The 17500-nt window shown below is 51.1% G+C and overlaps 2 protein-coding genes across 4 annotated transcripts in view; both read left to right on the top strand.

Annotated features, from left to right (window-relative positions):
* Window positions 1-542: 542 nt before the first annotated feature.
* LOC311323787 (pepsin A-like) lies at window positions 543-4829 on the top strand (the record flags this gene model as incomplete). Its single annotated transcript, XM_084456086.1, has 10 exons — window positions 543-598; window positions 930-1077; window positions 1165-1282; window positions 1414-1532; window positions 1717-1913; window positions 2010-2126; window positions 2335-2476; window positions 2600-2698; window positions 2825-2938; window positions 4698-4829. The coding sequence occupies 10 exons, from the start codon at window positions 543-545 to the stop codon at window positions 4827-4829; spliced, it is 1242 nt and encodes a 413-aa protein (XP_084312212.1).
* A 588-nt stretch (window positions 4830-5417) lies between these two features.
* Window positions 5418-17500, top strand: part of spata20 (spermatogenesis associated 20) — a 45757-nt gene continuing 33674 nt past the window's right edge. The window contains exons 1-2 of one of the 3 annotated variants that reach the window (XM_084456502.1): window positions 5418-5498; window positions 17186-17305. In XM_084456502.1, the coding sequence (XP_084312628.1) occupies window positions 17190-17305 (116 nt within the window). In that variant the 5' untranslated portion in view covers window positions 5418-5498; window positions 17186-17189. Of the gene's footprint in view, window positions 5499-5753; window positions 5810-7570; window positions 7670-17185; window positions 17306-17500 lie in introns of those variants that run through there. The other 2 variants (XM_084456501.1, XM_084456503.1) reach the window with 2 other exon arrangements.

Consider the following 17500-nt stretch of genomic DNA (forward strand, 5'->3'; position numbering starts at 1 on the left):
AAAATCCATATCAGATGTCTAGCTATGTGGTCGTGCAAGGTAGGACGGGAGGGTCGGAAGCAGGAGCTGAACCAGTATGTGACACAAAAAAATGTCAGTGGGTGTGACCATTTATGGGAAACCTCATAATCGTCATTCTCAGAAGAAAATGAGGACAGTTCGGTGGGTGGCATTATTTTTCAGTCTGTTTGGGAGAGGTAAGTGACAGGACTATTGAGACTTCCAGTTCACAGGAGTCGAATGAGCACAATACTCTGGAAGTTGTCTGGAAGGTAAGTGTCCTGAAAGACGTACTGTAGAGCTGACCTTAAGTCTGTAAGTACTACTTTAGCATTGAGTTCATAATGATTGGCTGGGCGACTGGAGGACAGCTGGAGGACATGTACAGACACAACACACACCGGTCAGACCTGATGGTTGCTGATACTGGGCTGTATGGGCACCAGTACAATATGCTCTACTCGTTGAGTTTGATTGATCTGGGGTTCGTCGGATTGACAGGTGACAGGTTGGACGGTTGACAGCAGACCAGAGCAGGCGTCATGAGGTGGGCCATCGTTCTATGTGCCACGGTGGCACTATCTGCGTGCCTCGTTCAGTAAGTGACCCTCACCACTCTCTTGTACTGTGGGTTGAACTGGGGAACAGACGTAGAGCTCTCTACAGAACGGTGGCTGTACGGGGTACAGATTCAGAACCAGAAGAGTGTTTTTTGGAACAGGAGGAATCTTTTAACAACTGTCCCCTGAAATACTACAGTACTGTATGTTAAGAGGATAAGAGGATTGAGAGGACTGGAGAGCAAATATCTATCAATGACTTTGATGATGTTTTTCTCCAAACGTGGGAGTGAACGGAAATATTCTTGCTTTAGCTAGGAAATGAACTGATGACGTTGCCCCCGCCCCCCCCTGTATGGTCCCCTCCAGGGTGCCACTGATCAAGGGGAGGAGTGCCAGGGAGAACCTGGAGGAGCAGGGTCTTTGGGAAGAGTACCGGGAGAAGTACCCCTCTAACGCCTCCGCCAAGTTCGATAAACGCTTCTACGGCAACGAGCCTCTGACCAACGACTTTGACGTAAAGACCGAGGTTTGGCTTCCTGCCATGCAGTTTCACATTTGACATGACAGTGGAATATTGACGTTTGTTTTGGTTTTCTCCTAGCTGAGCTACTATGGAGTGATCTCCATCGGAACTCCTCCCCAGTTCTTCAGAGTTATCTTCGACACGGGTTCTACCCCTCTGTGGGTACCTTCTATCTACTGCAAAAGCCGATCATGTGGTATGTACCGAGACTACGCACGCACGCACACACACACACACACACATACACACACACACGACATGCGACATGCCACTTGGTCTGTGATTAAAAACATGAAGGGTCTATGCTAAACATCACACCTCTCTTAGACAAACACAGGAAGTTCGACCCCTCCAAGAGTCGAACCTTCAGAGACGCCGTCATGAGACTCTACGTGTCCTATAGTACTGGCAGCATGACTGGTTTTCTTGCTCACGACACTGTTGTGGTAAGGAACACTACTGTATGTAACACCAGTTACAGTACAGTTCAGCAGGTGGAGAACATACAGTATTGCCGGTGTCGCGTAGGTTTCAGTGCAATGAAATGAAATACTAGTGTACAGTAGAACCTGTACATTTGGACTGCAGTTGTGAATACCGATTTCCACCTATCCCCCTGTCTCTCCACAGGTGGGTGGGATCAAGGTCCAGAACCAGCTGTTTGGCCTGAGTCAGAGCGAGGCTCCGTTCATGGCCCACATGAAGGCTGATGGTATCCTGGGGCTGGCCTACCCTCATCTGCATGCCTCCGGAGTCATGCCCGTCTTTGACAACATGATGAGCCAGAATCTCATCAACCAGGACACCTTCTCTTTCTACCTGAGCAGGTGGGGACATGGACAGGCTGATGGCTGGAGCCACTGAGGGAGGATATTATCAATCAGGATTTGTTAATCTCTCTCTCCCTCTCTCTCTCTCTCCAGATACTCAGAGAGGGGCAGCATGGTGACCTTTGGGGGTGTTGACCACCATCACTACACGGGCCCTATCACCTGGATCCCCCTGTCCTCTAAGACCTACTGGCAGATCACTCTAGACAGGTACAATACTGTGTGTACAAATCACTGTGTGGACAGATCACTATGGCTATGCAATATTGCAGACGTTTATAAAGGCTAACAAAGGCAGCTGGTATCCTCTGTTTCAGGCCAGACCATGTTTTGCTCTTTGGTAAGAGATAATGACAGAGGGATACTAACCTAACCCCACCAGCAGCAAGCCAAGTAATCTGTGTGTTTACTATTGCAGTGTCACTGTCCATGGCAAGGTTGTGGCTTGCCAGGGCGGCTGCCAGGCTATTGTGGACACTGGCACCTCTTTTATCTTGGGAGACAAGGGTGGTATTGCCAAAATCAATCAAATGGTGGGCGCTCTCCCCCTGGGCAAAGATGTAAGCACCGCCGGTCACCTGACTTGATCAGCAAGTTCTACCGCAAGTCAGAGTACTATCCAATTGGCCATGTAAAAAAAACTACCACCTTTGTCCATATCTGTCATTCCACATCTCTCTCAGCATGTCGTGGACTGTGATGACATTACCAGCATGCCTGAGGTAACCTTCAACATCCATGGACATGCCTTTACTCTTCCTGCAACCGCCTACATCCTCCTGGTGAGATGCCTACCAAGTGTGTGTGTGTGTGTGTGTGTGTGTGTGCAGGTGTGTATCCTCATCGTTTATAGGAAACCATTCAGTCTTTCTTGCATAACTACTTTTCTTTCTCACGTATATGTACAGTTCAAGTACTCTCTCTGCCGTACCGGTTTCGGAAATACTGGCTCCGACCTGTGGATCCTGGGAGACGTGTTCCTCAGGGAGTACTATTCCATCTTCAGCAGAGCCCAGAACATGGTGGGTCTGGCCCAGGCTAGATAATCAAACCCAGACCTGCCACGAAGATCCACAATGCATTCTACAGTCTTTTTTATTTCTGGAGGTGAAATATCGTAAAGGCATAATGATCAATGTTCCCGCCAAAGAATAAAATGAATAGCATCATCTTGAGAGGTCTTTTGTTTATGCTTTACAAAGAGAGTTGTACCACTCATATAAATGTCAATTTGCCTTGATATGATCAGGGAACATATCAAGATACATTAACATATTGTACATATACTGGATGTCAACCCAGTCACCATTTTGTATTTTGTCATTTGCACTGTCCTGTCTTTGCACTGTCCTGTCTAGTCCCTGCACCCTGTCTATTGTTGTTTATTCATCACTGTTATGCACCAACTGACCAGAAGAAATTCCTATGTGTAAAAATCTACCTGGCAAAAACATCTGATTCTGAAAGCAAATCAAATCAGCTTCATTCCGGAGACAAGGAGGGACCACCTACTTGCTCCCTGTCTGAGATACACAGTCTACGAGAGGCATGTCGGTTCTACACATTTGACGAAAGAGAAGGAAGTACTGTTGTAGCCTACAATAATAAAGTTGTGGAATTTCCCCACAGGCCTAGCAGGTGTAGGAATGAGGTAGTACAGGCTGCCGGGAAGGAAGGTGCAGCACTCAACCAAAAGAGAAAATGATTTGCAAAATCAGAGGTTCATCTTTGAAAAAAAATCTTTACAGTATTTCCTCACTGTTACAACAGTATCATGACATTTTTATGAAAACCCAAATGTCTAGTGGACAATGATAGTTAGGTACATTTCACGAGTTACAAATTACTTCAGTTTAATTGCGGAGGAGAGACTGGAGATTTTACTGCTAGGGTGTGTAATGGCATGCCTTCTCTGACCTGCAGTTAACATGAAGAGGTTAGAGCACACAGGCTGGGTATCGATTCAAATTTCAAGAATCGATACGATTCCGATTCACAAGGTTCAGAATCGATTATCACGATTTGATTCGATTCAGTATCGATTTGGTTAGTGTTACTAAAACCTGTTTTTTTTGCTGTAACCTTAATTACATGACTGCCAAGTTATGCAACACATCAATACTAGGGCTGGGTATCAATACTGGTTTCCAAAAATGAATGAATGAATCATTGAATTGATTAATGAACTATTCATTCCTTCATTAAATAAAAGATCGATTTTGGGATTCATGAATCAATTCTGAATCATTTGATTCAGAATCAATTAATCATTTTTTTTTAACCCAGCCCTAGTTATGAAGGGTTCTGCTTCATTCAACCAATCTCTTATGGAGAATCCATACACACACACACACATACTGTAGGACACTCCTACCCTGAAGAGTTGCTATAGTACCTGTAGAAGCAGGTCATTGTCTCATACGATTTCCGAAGAGCCATCAGTCAGAAGCCGGAGCTGTGGGATCGTATACACTATACTACGGCAAAACTCTGGGCCTGGAGAAGGTCATCTACTGAATCAGAAGCTTAACCACGGAAGACCAAGTTAGTGGCATCTACATTATACTACAGGAAACCTGTGCAGTGTGTGAACTGACTGTACAGTAGTAGTGTTTGTATGTGGACAATAGTCAACCCCATCTTTGGGGTATTGAGTCAGTACAGCCTCTGTGTCTTTGTGTTTGACAGTGTCTTTGTCTGCAGACTGAATCTGAATCTGCTTTGTAATGTCAAAGAACAATTTAAAACGTGTGCGGCTCCTTTCGTGAGGTGACCCTGAAGGGTCTTGACAAGCTGCTGGAGTGGGTGGAAGAACAGACCCCCAGGATCGGACAGAACGTCCATCAACATAATTTGCTCCAACTCTGTGATGGTGGAGTCTCCACGGTTATCAAGCTCAATGAGAAACTGTGAGGTAGTTTTTAGACTTGTGCCAAACTTGTATTGCCCAATTTGCACACTTGGAAAGTGAAATTAAATGAGTTCTGGTGTATGCATTTCATTTGTTGTCTGATTGAACACTTGCAAAGGCTTAATTACTCCACTGATGTGAAATAGGCTACACTTCTTCACCATGAACTTTCTCATCCCATAGTTGCCATTATGGTGCCCTCTTATGCTTTCCAACAGTCACCATGAGGCCAAAATCGTAATAATGTAATCTTTCAGAGGCTAAATTAACTCGCATCAACTCAGATGATCTCCGTCTCTTCACTGTGTTACCCAGTCTTTGGTACCCTCTTATGCTCTGTCCAACAGTGCCACCGTGAGGATAAACCGTATCTAGCTTCTCTGAGTCCCAGACTGGAGAGGAGTTGCATAATTTTGTGCTGCGTGTAAACTGGTTTCTAGTAGGCACCGTCAGTCAGATTGAGTCAGCAATTGGATTAAGATGTTAAGACTGGCATGGAGGAGATCGTCGACTCAAAATAGCCGTTTTGACCAAGCTCGCCTGCTAAGTATCAGTTTATTCGGAGCAGAGAGTACCACGCATACCCCGGACAGGGGCATCGCACGCTTACCCCTCCCATCCAGTGACAAATCCACGCTTTTGAGTCCCCGAGCGACCCCCTACTGCTTCAGGTAGGGTGGCCACAAAACTACCAACCCCTTTCCATCTCATGATGTACGCCTACAGAAGTCACCTATATCCTTTTCTAATTCAATCTTATGAATTTCTTCACTTCAGCAATGAGCAAAATGATGACTAGCCTACTAGATATCATTATGGCATTTAATGCATAGCTACATAACGTTACTTCTGTGACTTGACTTGAGTAGAGAAACAAACAAGACTGATTACAAGATGGTCATTTAGCTATCGTTAGCTCACCGTGACCTCGTTGAGGCAAGGGCATGCTATTGACAATACTAATGGTGGCGATCGAGTGGAGGTAATAGTCAGTGTCTTTCGGTATTTCACTACAGTTTCACCATGAAAATTGTATTTCTTGTGGCAAATAAGGTACACGGCTAACGGAGCTAGCAACCTGCTGCTGTATTTCTCAGCAGCAGGTTGCTAGCTAAAGTAGCCTGCTCGCTAGTGTATGACAGCTTTACGTTCGTCTCGCTCTGTATACTGTTCCGCTCTATCACAAGACCCCAGTGTTCCCAAACGAGATCAGACCCTCTGAAGGCAACCGGGGGTGGTCTCACATCGGGGTTTCACTGATCTGAGCTCTGAGTCCTCCGCTTTTGCATTAATTTCTCGGCCTCAAGGTGTACCATACAGATCACGTGACACGACATTGGAGCTCTCCTACTATTGAAGTCATCCCCGAGGAGAGACTGGTGACGCGAGGCTATTGAAGTCATGGTAGCTTACTGAACGAGTATGGTCAGAGGATACTGCACTCACTTTCAGAATTATTTTGTGCAGTATGGCACAATTAAGCGCAGATGCGAGACTGTCTGTGGTGTCCCTTGGTCATGGGACAGATATATTAGTCCTGCTATTGTTCTATGAAAACAACGGTTCTATTACTCTGGTGGTAAGATCATAATGAACACAATCATTTCAGCATTTATTCAACATTCATTGTTATTCAGTTATTGCATTACATAACAATTCGTAAACGCCTTAAGGGTAACAATTGGAAGGGGTGTGCATAACTGACACATGAATAATCTTTATGCATGTTGTCATTACGTGTCATTCTGTCAATTCTGTGATTTTTTATGCAAAGTTGACATTGTCATGTTATGACAACTTGACCAAGATTGTCATACCAATCAGACCAACAACATTACCCCAGACAACATAAACTCAAGCTGTCTATGAAAAAAAGTTTCATTAAGTTTGATAATTAGGCTTGCTACAGTACAGTATGTCACGCTTATGACAGGTTATGTCGTCTTGGTTAATATCAAGCTTTCATAACAAAGGCATTTCAAACAATGTAACTTTTATTAAAACTGACATAATTGACCAAATGACACTTCATGACAACAGTCATAAACATTCATAAAGATTACTTCATGTGTCATGTCATTGTTATGATAATGTCATGACTTATGCAGACGCCTTTTTGATAATTAGGCGTGCTACAGTATGTCACATTTATGACAGGTTATGTTGTCATGCCAAGTTGTCATAACAAAGACAGTGACATGTTAAGTCGTCTTGGTTAATGTCAAGTTGTCATAAAGACATTTCAAACAATGTCAGCTTTGCATTAAATTGACATAATTGACCGATTGACACTTCATGACAACAATCATAAACATTCATAAAGATTCTGCATGTGTCATGACTCATGTTATTGTTATGACAGTGTCATGACAGCGTTATGACAGTGTCATGTCTTATGCACACCCCTTCAAATAAAGTTTTACCCTTTCTGTTGGTCCACGTTTGGGTCACTTTAAGGGGACTGATTTGGTTCTGTGTGAAATGGTCAAATAGTGAACTCTCCAACAGTGTCACCATGAGGCCAAATCCACTCAGCGAGACCAAGACTCGTGGGGTAACATAACATTAGTAGGCAACGTCAGAGTGATACAGCAGTAAATTGAGTGAATCAGAGTGAGTCAGCAATATTGAATTAATGTTATAACAGTCTTATAAAATAAAATAAAACGTATTATAAAACATGGAGGCGGACCTAAAAAAATAGTCGCGTTGACCCAACTCGCCTGTATCGCTTGGGAACAGAGAGTAACGTTACCCAGGATAGTACTGCCATCACAGCCACCCCTCCAGCCCAGTGCGAAGTACCCGCTTCTGACCCCCGAACGACCGTCTATTACTTCAGGTACTATGACTGGAACCAAATACTTTATTGCCAAATGCATGCTGGCACTACTTAGCTGGCAAACTGGTAGTTGTGTAATGATAGCCAGCAAAATATATTGATTCGTTTATTGCCAGTCCAGGTGAATGTTTTCTTTTCAGTTGATGTGCATAAAACAGACCTCTGTAACCACTGACCAAGGGGGTTCGCTGAATGGTCTCTCTCTTTCGTGCAGATAATGCTAGTAGTGCTAGCTAGCTCGCTGCCATTCACTATCGGTCAAACGTATTAATAAGCTCAATTTCAAATGGTAAGCAAGTGTGTCACCGCTAGCTCACAGTATACTAGCGCCTATGGCTAAACTGTCAAGACGTACTACTGTATGTCCCAGTTATGTTATTTACTTGCCAGCTATAACCTGTCAGCTCCTTAGCTAGCTAGTGCTAATGTTTTTAGCAGGCATGCTAGCAGGGTAGCACTGTCAGATTAGACAACACTGTCAAGGTGGGCGTGGTGGTGGGAGGAACCGTCGCTATATTGCTCGGCTTGATCAGAAGATGGCTAGGGACAGGGGCAGGGGCGACATAACGAAGGTTACGTATTGTAACCCCAGTTCTACGAGTGGAGCGGAGCCCCATAGGGGGGCGCTAGCGCTCCTATTGGTAACCCATGTTGGCATGCCAACAACCAATCTGAAGATAAAAACATGTACTCTTATCGTCCTAACCAATCACAGACCCCCCACCTACTATAAAGGTGGCTAAACCCCAGCAATCTGCTCTCCCACACTAAGTCAGACGAGCTAGAAAGCTAGAGGCAGGGCCCGGAAAAAACCCTATGGGGCTCCGCTCCACTCGTAGAACTGGGGTTACAATACGTAACCTTCGTTCTACATCGTGGAGCTACGCCCCATAGGGGGGCGCTAGCGCTCCTATTGGTAACAGGCGGAGCTCCAGCGATGCCCACAATGTACGCGGGCCAGGCCGACATAAAAACATCAACCCACTGGAGGCAAGGGAGTACACAAGCACCACACAGTAGTAAAGTGCAACTCCCTCCACCCGAACCCCAACGGAGGGCCGGTCAGGCAATAAGACGGGCGGACGAGGCAAAGGACCACAAACGGAACGCAAGGGTCCCCTGGTGTCCACCAGGAGCTCAAAACCAAAGGCCGCGCACCCCGGACAGGGGGCGGAACAATGGTCAAGCCGCATAAACATGCAAGTAAAACTGGCCGGGAGTACCGACCAACACAGCCACGCCATCTCAGGGCGTGGCCCTAGCAGCGAAACTCAGGACAGAGTCCGCCAGGGAGCTAGATGGCACATCCAGTAGATAGAAGCGGATAAAAGGCGACGGCGACGCCCAGGACGCCGCCGCACAGATATCCTCCACACACACCCCTTGAAAGAGCGCAACCGAAGCGGCAACACCTCTAGTGGAGTGCGCGCGCACCCGGCCAGGCAAAGGGCGACCTGCCGCGGTATACGCAGCAGAGATGCCCTCACAAAGCCAGCGAGAGAGGCGCTGCTTGGAAAGGGGGGAGCCCAGCTTGCCCGCACCGTAGCATACGAGCAGCTGAGGCGTGGTCCTGAACGAGGCCGTGCGCCTGATGTAAACAGAGAGCGCACGGACCGGGCACAAGAGATGCAACCGGGCGCCCTCCACCGAGCAGTGCGGAGGAGGAGAAAAGGCGCGCAGCTCCAGAGGCCTAGCACTATAAGAGTGCCTAACCACCTTGGGCAGGAAAACCGGGTTGGGCCTCAGAACGGCCTTACTGCCGTCCCCAGTGATGGTGAGGCAGCCCGGCTGCGTCGACAGCGCACACAGATCACTCACTCGCTTACCCGAGGATAATGCGAGGAGCAATGCCGTTTTGATAGACATCCATCTGAGATCAACCTGCTCCAAAGGCTCGAACGGCACCTTGCACAGTGCGTCCAAAACCAGAGACAGATCCCACTGGGGGGCCAAGGCTCTGACAGGTGGCCTAAGCCGGACCACACCCGTCAAAAAACGCCTGACCAGAGGGTGAGCAAAGACCGTAGTCCTAGCAAACCCCTCATGGCATGCCGAAATAGCAGCCGCATACACCCTAATGGTGGAGGCAGCAAGCCCCAGGTCCAACAGATGTTGCAGGTAGGAGAGCACTGCCTCAACTGAGCAGGTCTCCGGATCTACATCATCCCCATCACACCAACGCACGAAAGACTCCCACTTCCCAGCGTACAGCTTAGAAGTAGAGCCAGCACGCGCGCTCTGAATAGTGCTGATCACAGCCGCGGAGAGACCCCTCCGAGCTAATCTGCGCCGTTCAGTAACCAGGCCACCAAGCGCTGACCCAGAACCGGGGGGGCCTGTATCGTGCCGCCCGCCTGGGACAGGGCATCCCGCCCGTACGGAATGAGCCAAGGGCGAACCTGAACCAGAGCCACCAGTTCCGCGAACCATCGCGCACTGGGACGGTCTGGCGCAACCAGGATCACTGTCCGACGCTCGGACCGTATTCTGGTCAACAGCATAGGAATGATCGCCACTGGGGGGAAGGCATAGAGCAGGCCCTCCGGCCAAGGGGTGTGCGCAAAGGCGTCCACTCCCAGCGGGGGGCTGTCCGTCCGACTCAGAGAGAACCAAAGAGGACAGTGAGCATTCTCCCTCGTGGCGAACAGGTCCACCTTCGCACGACCGAAGCGCGCCCAAAGATGTGACACAATCTGAGGATGCAGCCTCCACTCGTCGTGGCGCGGCCCGCCCCTCGACATGAGGTCGGCGCCGACATTCAAATGGCCCGGAATGTGCTGAGCCTGGAGGGAGCTCAAATTGGAGCTCGCCCACAGCCACAACCTCACCGCCGCGCGATGAAGAGCCACTGAGCGGACACCACCCTGACGGTTGATGTAGGCTACCGTGGCACGGTTGTCCGAGCGCACTAGCACAGGGAGCCCCCTCAGCGCAGGTGCAAAGTGCCGAAGAACCAGCAACACAGTCTCCAGTTCCAGGAGATTGATGTGCCTGTTCTCGCCAGGAGGCCAACGGCCCCCCACGGCTTGGGACAGGCACGTCCCTCCCCAGCCGGAGAGGGAAGCGTCCGTGAAAATCGGTACGCGGAACGACACCCTGCCTAGAGGGACACCACGCGCGATGATGCGCGGGTTCCTCCAGGAAACCAGGTCCGTAGCCAGGGACCCGGGCAACGTCACCATCTTGAATTTGTCCCTGCTGACATTCAGATGAAGACGTGCGAACCAACGTTGTAAGCCACGCATGTGCAGGAGGCCCAGCGGAACCACCGCGTGGGCCGATGACATTAAGCCCAGCAAACGCATCACCGTCAGAGCCGTGACCACCCTCCCTGGCAGGCAGATAGAGAGTGCCCGGGCCAGAGCATCGCGCCTCGGCGCCGCCAGGGACGCGCGCATCGAGACAGAGTCCAAGCTGAGACCCAGATAAATCACAGACTGAGACGGGCGCGGCGTGCTCTTTTCCCAATTGATGGCGAAACCCAAGCCTGTGAGATGAGTCACAAGCCGGGAGGTGTGCGACCTGGCCTGAGCGGCCGACGAGGCGAGGATCAGAAGGTCGTCCAGGTAGGCGAGCACTCTGATGCCCTCGCGCCTCAGCGGTAGAATCGCCGTTTCCAGGCACTTGGAAAACACCAGAGGAGCCAGCGCATAACCGAACGGGAGCCTGGTGTACTCGTAAGCCACACCCTGGACGGCAAAACGCAGAAACTTTCTGTGACCCTCTCTGATGGGAACATGAAAGTATGCGTCCTTCAGATCTATGCTCGTGAAGAAGTCTCCCTGGAGAACGGAGTCCAACAGGTGCCTCACTGTGAGCATACGAAAATGCCGTTTGGCTACGCATTTGTTCAGAAGGCGCAGGTCGAGGATGGGACGCATCCCCCCTGTCCGCTTCGGAACGAGGAAGTAACGAGAGTAAAATCCCGCCCCCGAGCGGCTCGGTGGAACCACCGCTATCGCCTCCTTGGATAGGAGCTCCGCTATCTCCGACTGGAGAGCGCTCTCCTGCCGCGGACCCGAGACCACAGTCTCCACCACCCCGGTGAAGGACGGAGGGTGGGCGATAAACTGAATCGCATACCCCGATGACAGGATGCGAAACAGCCAGCGAGGGAGGCATGGCAACCGCATCCACGCCACTCTGCATAGCGAGAGAGGGCCCGCCGCCGTGCGCGGGACGTTCGCCAGAAAGCGATCGTATTCTAGAACGGCCCCGACCGCCACCGCTGGCACCTCCCCACCCGTGGGGGCTGCCGCAGTCCAAGGGGGGCCGCATATGAAAGGGAGGCGAACCGCAGACACTGACATCACACACCGACTTACTCGAAGTGGGGGCAACATCAATGTCAGTACAGTGTAAACGTCCTCCAGAGCCTGGAGACGTAAGCCCGAAAGTAGCCCGAGAGCTGCTGTGAAAACCAACTAGCATCTCTGCAGAGAGTGGGGCCGCGTTAGTGTATGCACACGAAGAGGCCACCGACTTAACCTGTGCAGCGGTAGCCCTTGTATCGCTCACAACGCAAGGAAAGGGAGCATCGCTCTCATATGCAAATGAGGCAGACGGCTGAAGTAGCGGAGCCCTGTCATTGTATGCAAATGAGGCCGCCGCCGACATAGACTCAGGCTGTGTGGAGGCAGACGCCTTTGAACTTGCCGAGAAAAGTCGGGGAATCTTGCTCCCATATGCAAATGAGGCAGACGACCCATCCCGATGCAGCGCAACGGGGGAAACCAATGACGTACGAGCATTCAAATTTGAAATATAGCAGAGCGAGCGCTCAATTTCAAACGAAGTTCGCTCAACGGTCCTAACGACATCAACCGTCTCTCGGGCTGTGTGCGAGAGTAGCTTAGTCGAACGAGACACAGGGGCTTCATTTCCCAGCCGTTCACGATGGTGCGGTACACGAATACCTGCGCTCACCGTAGAAGTAGCAGAGAACGCCTTCCCAGTATTACACACCAAGCGAGACACAGGATTAACTCTATGTCGAGCCCTCCTCTTGGAAACGGAAAGTCTAGCTACCGAAAGCTGACCCGTAGAGAGGGAAGGCTGCCCGACAAACTTCCTTGATATCCCCGCCGGGGTAGGAAGAGTAGCCAGGCTAGCGCTAGCCAACTGAGTGGATGAACTGGCCCGTAGTCTACTTGAGTGATAACGGGGCAGAACAGCGCTACCCTCCACCGACTTAATTCTCTCGGCAGAGAGCGGAGGGGCAGGCGCAACCATCTCAGAACCAGAACCCAGAGACACATTAATCATAGCATCAGACTGTCGAGCATGGAAATGACACAAGTGACCACCGGTGTACAAATGAACACGCTCTTTATTGTGCGAACCCCTAATACAGGGACCACAACCAGCCTCTAACGTGAGGGGAGGGCCATCGTGAACAATAGCAGCCTGAGCAGACGTTAATTGTCACGCATTAGCGCCGGGCTTCTTCCTCTTCCACCGCGGAGCAGGACCTTGGCGAGCGGTGGAAGGAGCATGGGGAGCCTGAGCGGACCGCTGGCTCGCGGGAGGGGGACCGGGGGCAGCCCTCGGAGGGGCGGACCTCGCCGTCCTCTTCCTCCTCTTTACGGGGGCACGGGAGGCAGCAGACTGGGACCTCTGGACCCCGAGATGCCTGGCCACCAGCTTGGACTGCTCCTCAACCCTGCCGAGGCGTTCCAGGGTTTCGCCGGCGGCAGAGCCGAACAGCCCGGACCGGTAGATGGGGGCGTTCAGCAGAGCCGTGCGAGCTGTGTCGTTCACCGAGGAGACGCCCAGCCACAGCAGGCGATGGTGCACGACAGCGTTAGCCATGACGCGGCCAGTGCAGATCGCGGCAGCCTGGCAGAGCTGCATGGCCGCTCCAGCCGCAGCCTGGAGGTCGGGAACCCGTTCGGGCGATGGCGAGGCGCCGCTGCTCAACTCCGATGCCAGGGTAGTGACCAGGATGGAGATGGAGGAGACGGCGGCCGTGGCCTGGGCAGCGAGGACATACATGCGGTCCGAGAGGGTAGCCGCCTGTCGGTCTCGCGCCCCGGGAAGCTGAGGCTTCTTGGTATTGCTCCACGCCGCCGCACCAGGAGCGAAGTGGGCGGCAAAGGAGGGCTCGAGCGCCGGGACGCCACCGGAGATGTCGCGTTCATAGCCGGCCACACGCGTGGCTTCAATCCAGGCGCGAACCGGGGCCTTAGCCTGCTCGAGGGGCGCCACCCAGGTACTCTCGACAAACTTGTCGATATGTTCCATGACCGGGAGGGGCCGCTTGATTCTCCGCGTCGAGAGCTCGAAGCAAGAAATGCCCCAGAGGTTGGTGCAATTCGCCTCAGGCTCTGACGGGAGGGGAATTCCGATGGAGACCGCCGCGCGCTCAAGTATACCGGGGAACACCCTCCGGAATACGAGCGGCTTGGCCCCACCGGAATCCCGGGGCTCATCGTCTGGGGGGCCGCCCTCGCCGCCGGCGGGGGGCTCGGAGCCAGACACAGATGAGCCCGTGCGTGGGGAGGGGCCCTGAGAGGCGGGCAACTCCCCACTGTCCTCCGAGTCACTACAATCCCCAGAGTCGTCGTCGGAAGGCTCGGACTCGCAGGAGGGGAGAGGACAGGGGACGGCACTCCGTGCGCGCCAGAAGTCCAGGCGGGCACGCCTGAATTCAGAGGGCAGCAGCGCGCACTGGGAGCACGGCGGGTTGGGAGAAACTCCCTCTTCGGCGTGGCTCTTCCCCAGGCACGCCACACACCGGTCGTGGCGGTCCTCCGGGTCCAAGGCACCACAGCCGCAGTCCTCGACCCGCGGGGCATCTTCTTCCAGAAGAGGAGGGGCGGGGACGTCCATCGGGGATCCAGCGCCGGAGTCCCTCCGAGGTAGGTCGCCGCCGCTCTTCTCGCTCTTCTCGCTCTTCTTAGTCTTCTTCATCTCAGAAAGGTTTCCTTCAGCTGCTTGAAAGCTCGTCTGAAAATGGGAGAGCAGATTGCTGGGGTTTAGCCACCTTTATAGTAGGTGGGGGGTCTGTGATTGGTTAGGACGATAAGAGTACATGTTTTTATCTTCAGATTGGTTGTTGGCATGCCAACATGGGTTACCAATAGGAGCGCTAGCGCCCCCCTATGGGGCGTAGCTCCACGATGTAGAACGTTACGTTGTGCGGCGTGCGCAGCACATTTAACTTCATTAGCAAAATATATAATGTAAATTAATAAACAAAGTAGGCTACTACTAGCCACAAATAGTGTGTGTGTGTATGTGTGTGTGTGTGTGTGTGTGTGTGGGGGGGGGGTATAGTTTGCCACTGAAGATGCATCACCCTACAGTAATCTAGTAGAAATCTACAGTCAAAATTGCACCGTTTAATGACGATATTAGAGAACATTTTGCCTATTTTCTTTAATTGGACACAGAGAGCGAGAGAGCTGACGTTACCTACTAATATTAGGCTACATTAGCTAACTAGCTACCGACACAATAAGACAACATTAAAATCATGAGGGAGAGAGAAAGAGAGAGAGACTCATTTTCACATTAGGGCAAGTACTAGCAAAAGGTAAAGCACATCAATATATCACTATAAAAGGACAATTAACATGTTTATTGCTCTGAAACGCCGAAGGCGCTGGGTGTTGAGGGGCTGTCTTGGTTGACACGCCTCTTTAACATTGCGTGGAAGTCTGGGTCAGTGCCAAAGGAGTGGCAGACTGGGGTGGTGGTCCCAATATTCAAAAAAGGCGACCAGAGGGTGTGTGCTAATTATAGAGGCATCACATTACTCAGCCTCCCAGGGAAAGTGTACTCCAAGGTGCTGGAAAGGAGGGTCCGGCCGATAGTCGAACCTCAGATCGAAGAGGAACAATGCGGATTTCGTCCTGGTCGTGGAACCACTGACCAGCTCTTCACTCTCGCGAGGATCTTGGAGGGGGCTTGGGAGTTTGCCCAACCTGTCTACATGTGTTTTGTGGACTTGGAGAAGGCTTACGACTGGGTCCCTTGAGAGGTCTTGTGGAGGGTTATGCGGGAGTATGGGTTGAGGGGGTCCCTACTTAGGGCCATCCAATCCCTGTACACCCAGAGCGAGAGCTGTGTCCGGGTCCTCGGCAGTAAGTCGTCTTCCTTTCCGGTGGGGGTTGGCCTCCGCCAGGGCTGCGCTTTGTCACCAATCCTGTTTGTGATTTTCATGGACAGGATATCGAGGCGTAGCCGCACGGAGGTGGGGTTGCAGTTCGTTGAGCTGGGGATCACGTCGCTGCTATTTGCAGATGATGTGGTCCTGATGGCATCATCTGCCTGCGACCTCCAGCACTCTCTGGATAGATTCGCAACTGAGTGTGAAGCGGCTGGGATGAGAATCAGCACTTCTAAATCTGAGGCCATGGTTCTCAGCAGGAAACCGGTGGTCTGTCCGCTCCAAGTAGGAAATGAGTCCTTACCCCAAGTGAAGGAGTTCAAGTATCTGGGGATCTTGTTCACGAGTGAGGGAACCATGGAGAGGGAGCTTGGCCGGAGAATCGGAGCAGCTGGTGCGGTTCTGCAGTCGCTTTACCGCACTGTTGTGACGAAAAGAGAGCTGAGCCAAAAGGCAAAGCTCTCGATCTACCGGTCTATCCTCGTCCCCACCCTCACCTGTGGTCATGAAGGATGGGTCACAGATCACAGATACAAGCGGCCGAAATGAGTTTTCTCCGGAGGGTGGCTGGGGTCTCCCTGAGAGATCGGGTGAGAAGTTCAGTCATCCGGGAGAGACTCGGAGTAGAGCCGCTGCTCCTTTGCGTCGAAAGGAGCCAGTTGAGGTGGTTCGGGCATCTAGTGAGGATGCCTCCTGGGCGCCTCCCTAGGGAGGTGTTCCAAGCGTGTCCGGCTGGGAGGAGGCCGCGGGGTAGGTGGCGGGACTACATCTCCGCACTGGCCTGTGAGCGGCTAAAGATTCCCCAGGCAGAGCTGGTTGATGCTGCTAGGGAAAGGGATGTCTGGGGCCCCCTGCTGGAGCTGCTGCCTCCGCGACCCGACCCCGGATAAGTGGATGAAGATGGATGGATGGAACATGTTTATTGTTTACTGTACTAATGTTAGCCAGTGGCCACATAGCTGTAATATGTCTGTGTCTGCCTCAAAAAGACATTTACTCGACTGACTGACTCTCACAACTATCGAGTGCCTATCACATGCGTGTGCAGGTGCGTTTGTTTCGGTCATAGTGTGAGATGATGGTAGGTAGGGCATCGTCCGGGACTAACAAACTATTTTCCAACCTGATATTTTGATTAAATCAAAATATGTTATGCAGGGCTGGCTCTGCGCAACAGGTATTTATTTATAAAAAAGGTTTAGCCTGCAGAAAAAAGGCACTTCTCTACGAGAGGCGAAAAAGGCAGGTCCCTCGCCCCCATTGAGGTCTATGAGTGCATGTGCCTGGCTGGAAATACTCATTGGAAAAATACTAGCATTCTGCTTGAGTCATAATTGTATATACTGAGTTAATTGACACTTTATAGAATAAACAGCTGTCAATAAAATTGTGCATTCATGTAGGAGTATGGCTTCAGGGACCGAGACTCAAGGTCCACCTTCCACCCCTCCGAGACCCCCTAACAGGCTGGCCAAAGAGAGATCCCCCTACCTGCTGCAGCACGCATACAACCCTGTGGACTGGTGAGTCAGTCGCTACTCCTGTTCACCACCTCTGGATAGAAGTTAAAGGAGTAATAAAGGGAAAATGCATGTTTAGCCCTGTTTTAAGGTTACTTATTATTACAATGATTCAGATCAAAACGTTGACAAAACTAGCACTTTTGAGAAAGTCTGATAATTGCTCTACCACCGTTTTGGTCATACAATAGATGTGGG

The sequence above is a fragment of the Borostomias antarcticus genome (genome assembly GCF_949987555.1).
Source record: "Borostomias antarcticus genome assembly, chromosome: 22".
NCBI lineage: Eukaryota > Metazoa > Chordata > Actinopteri > Stomiiformes > Stomiidae > Borostomias > Borostomias antarcticus.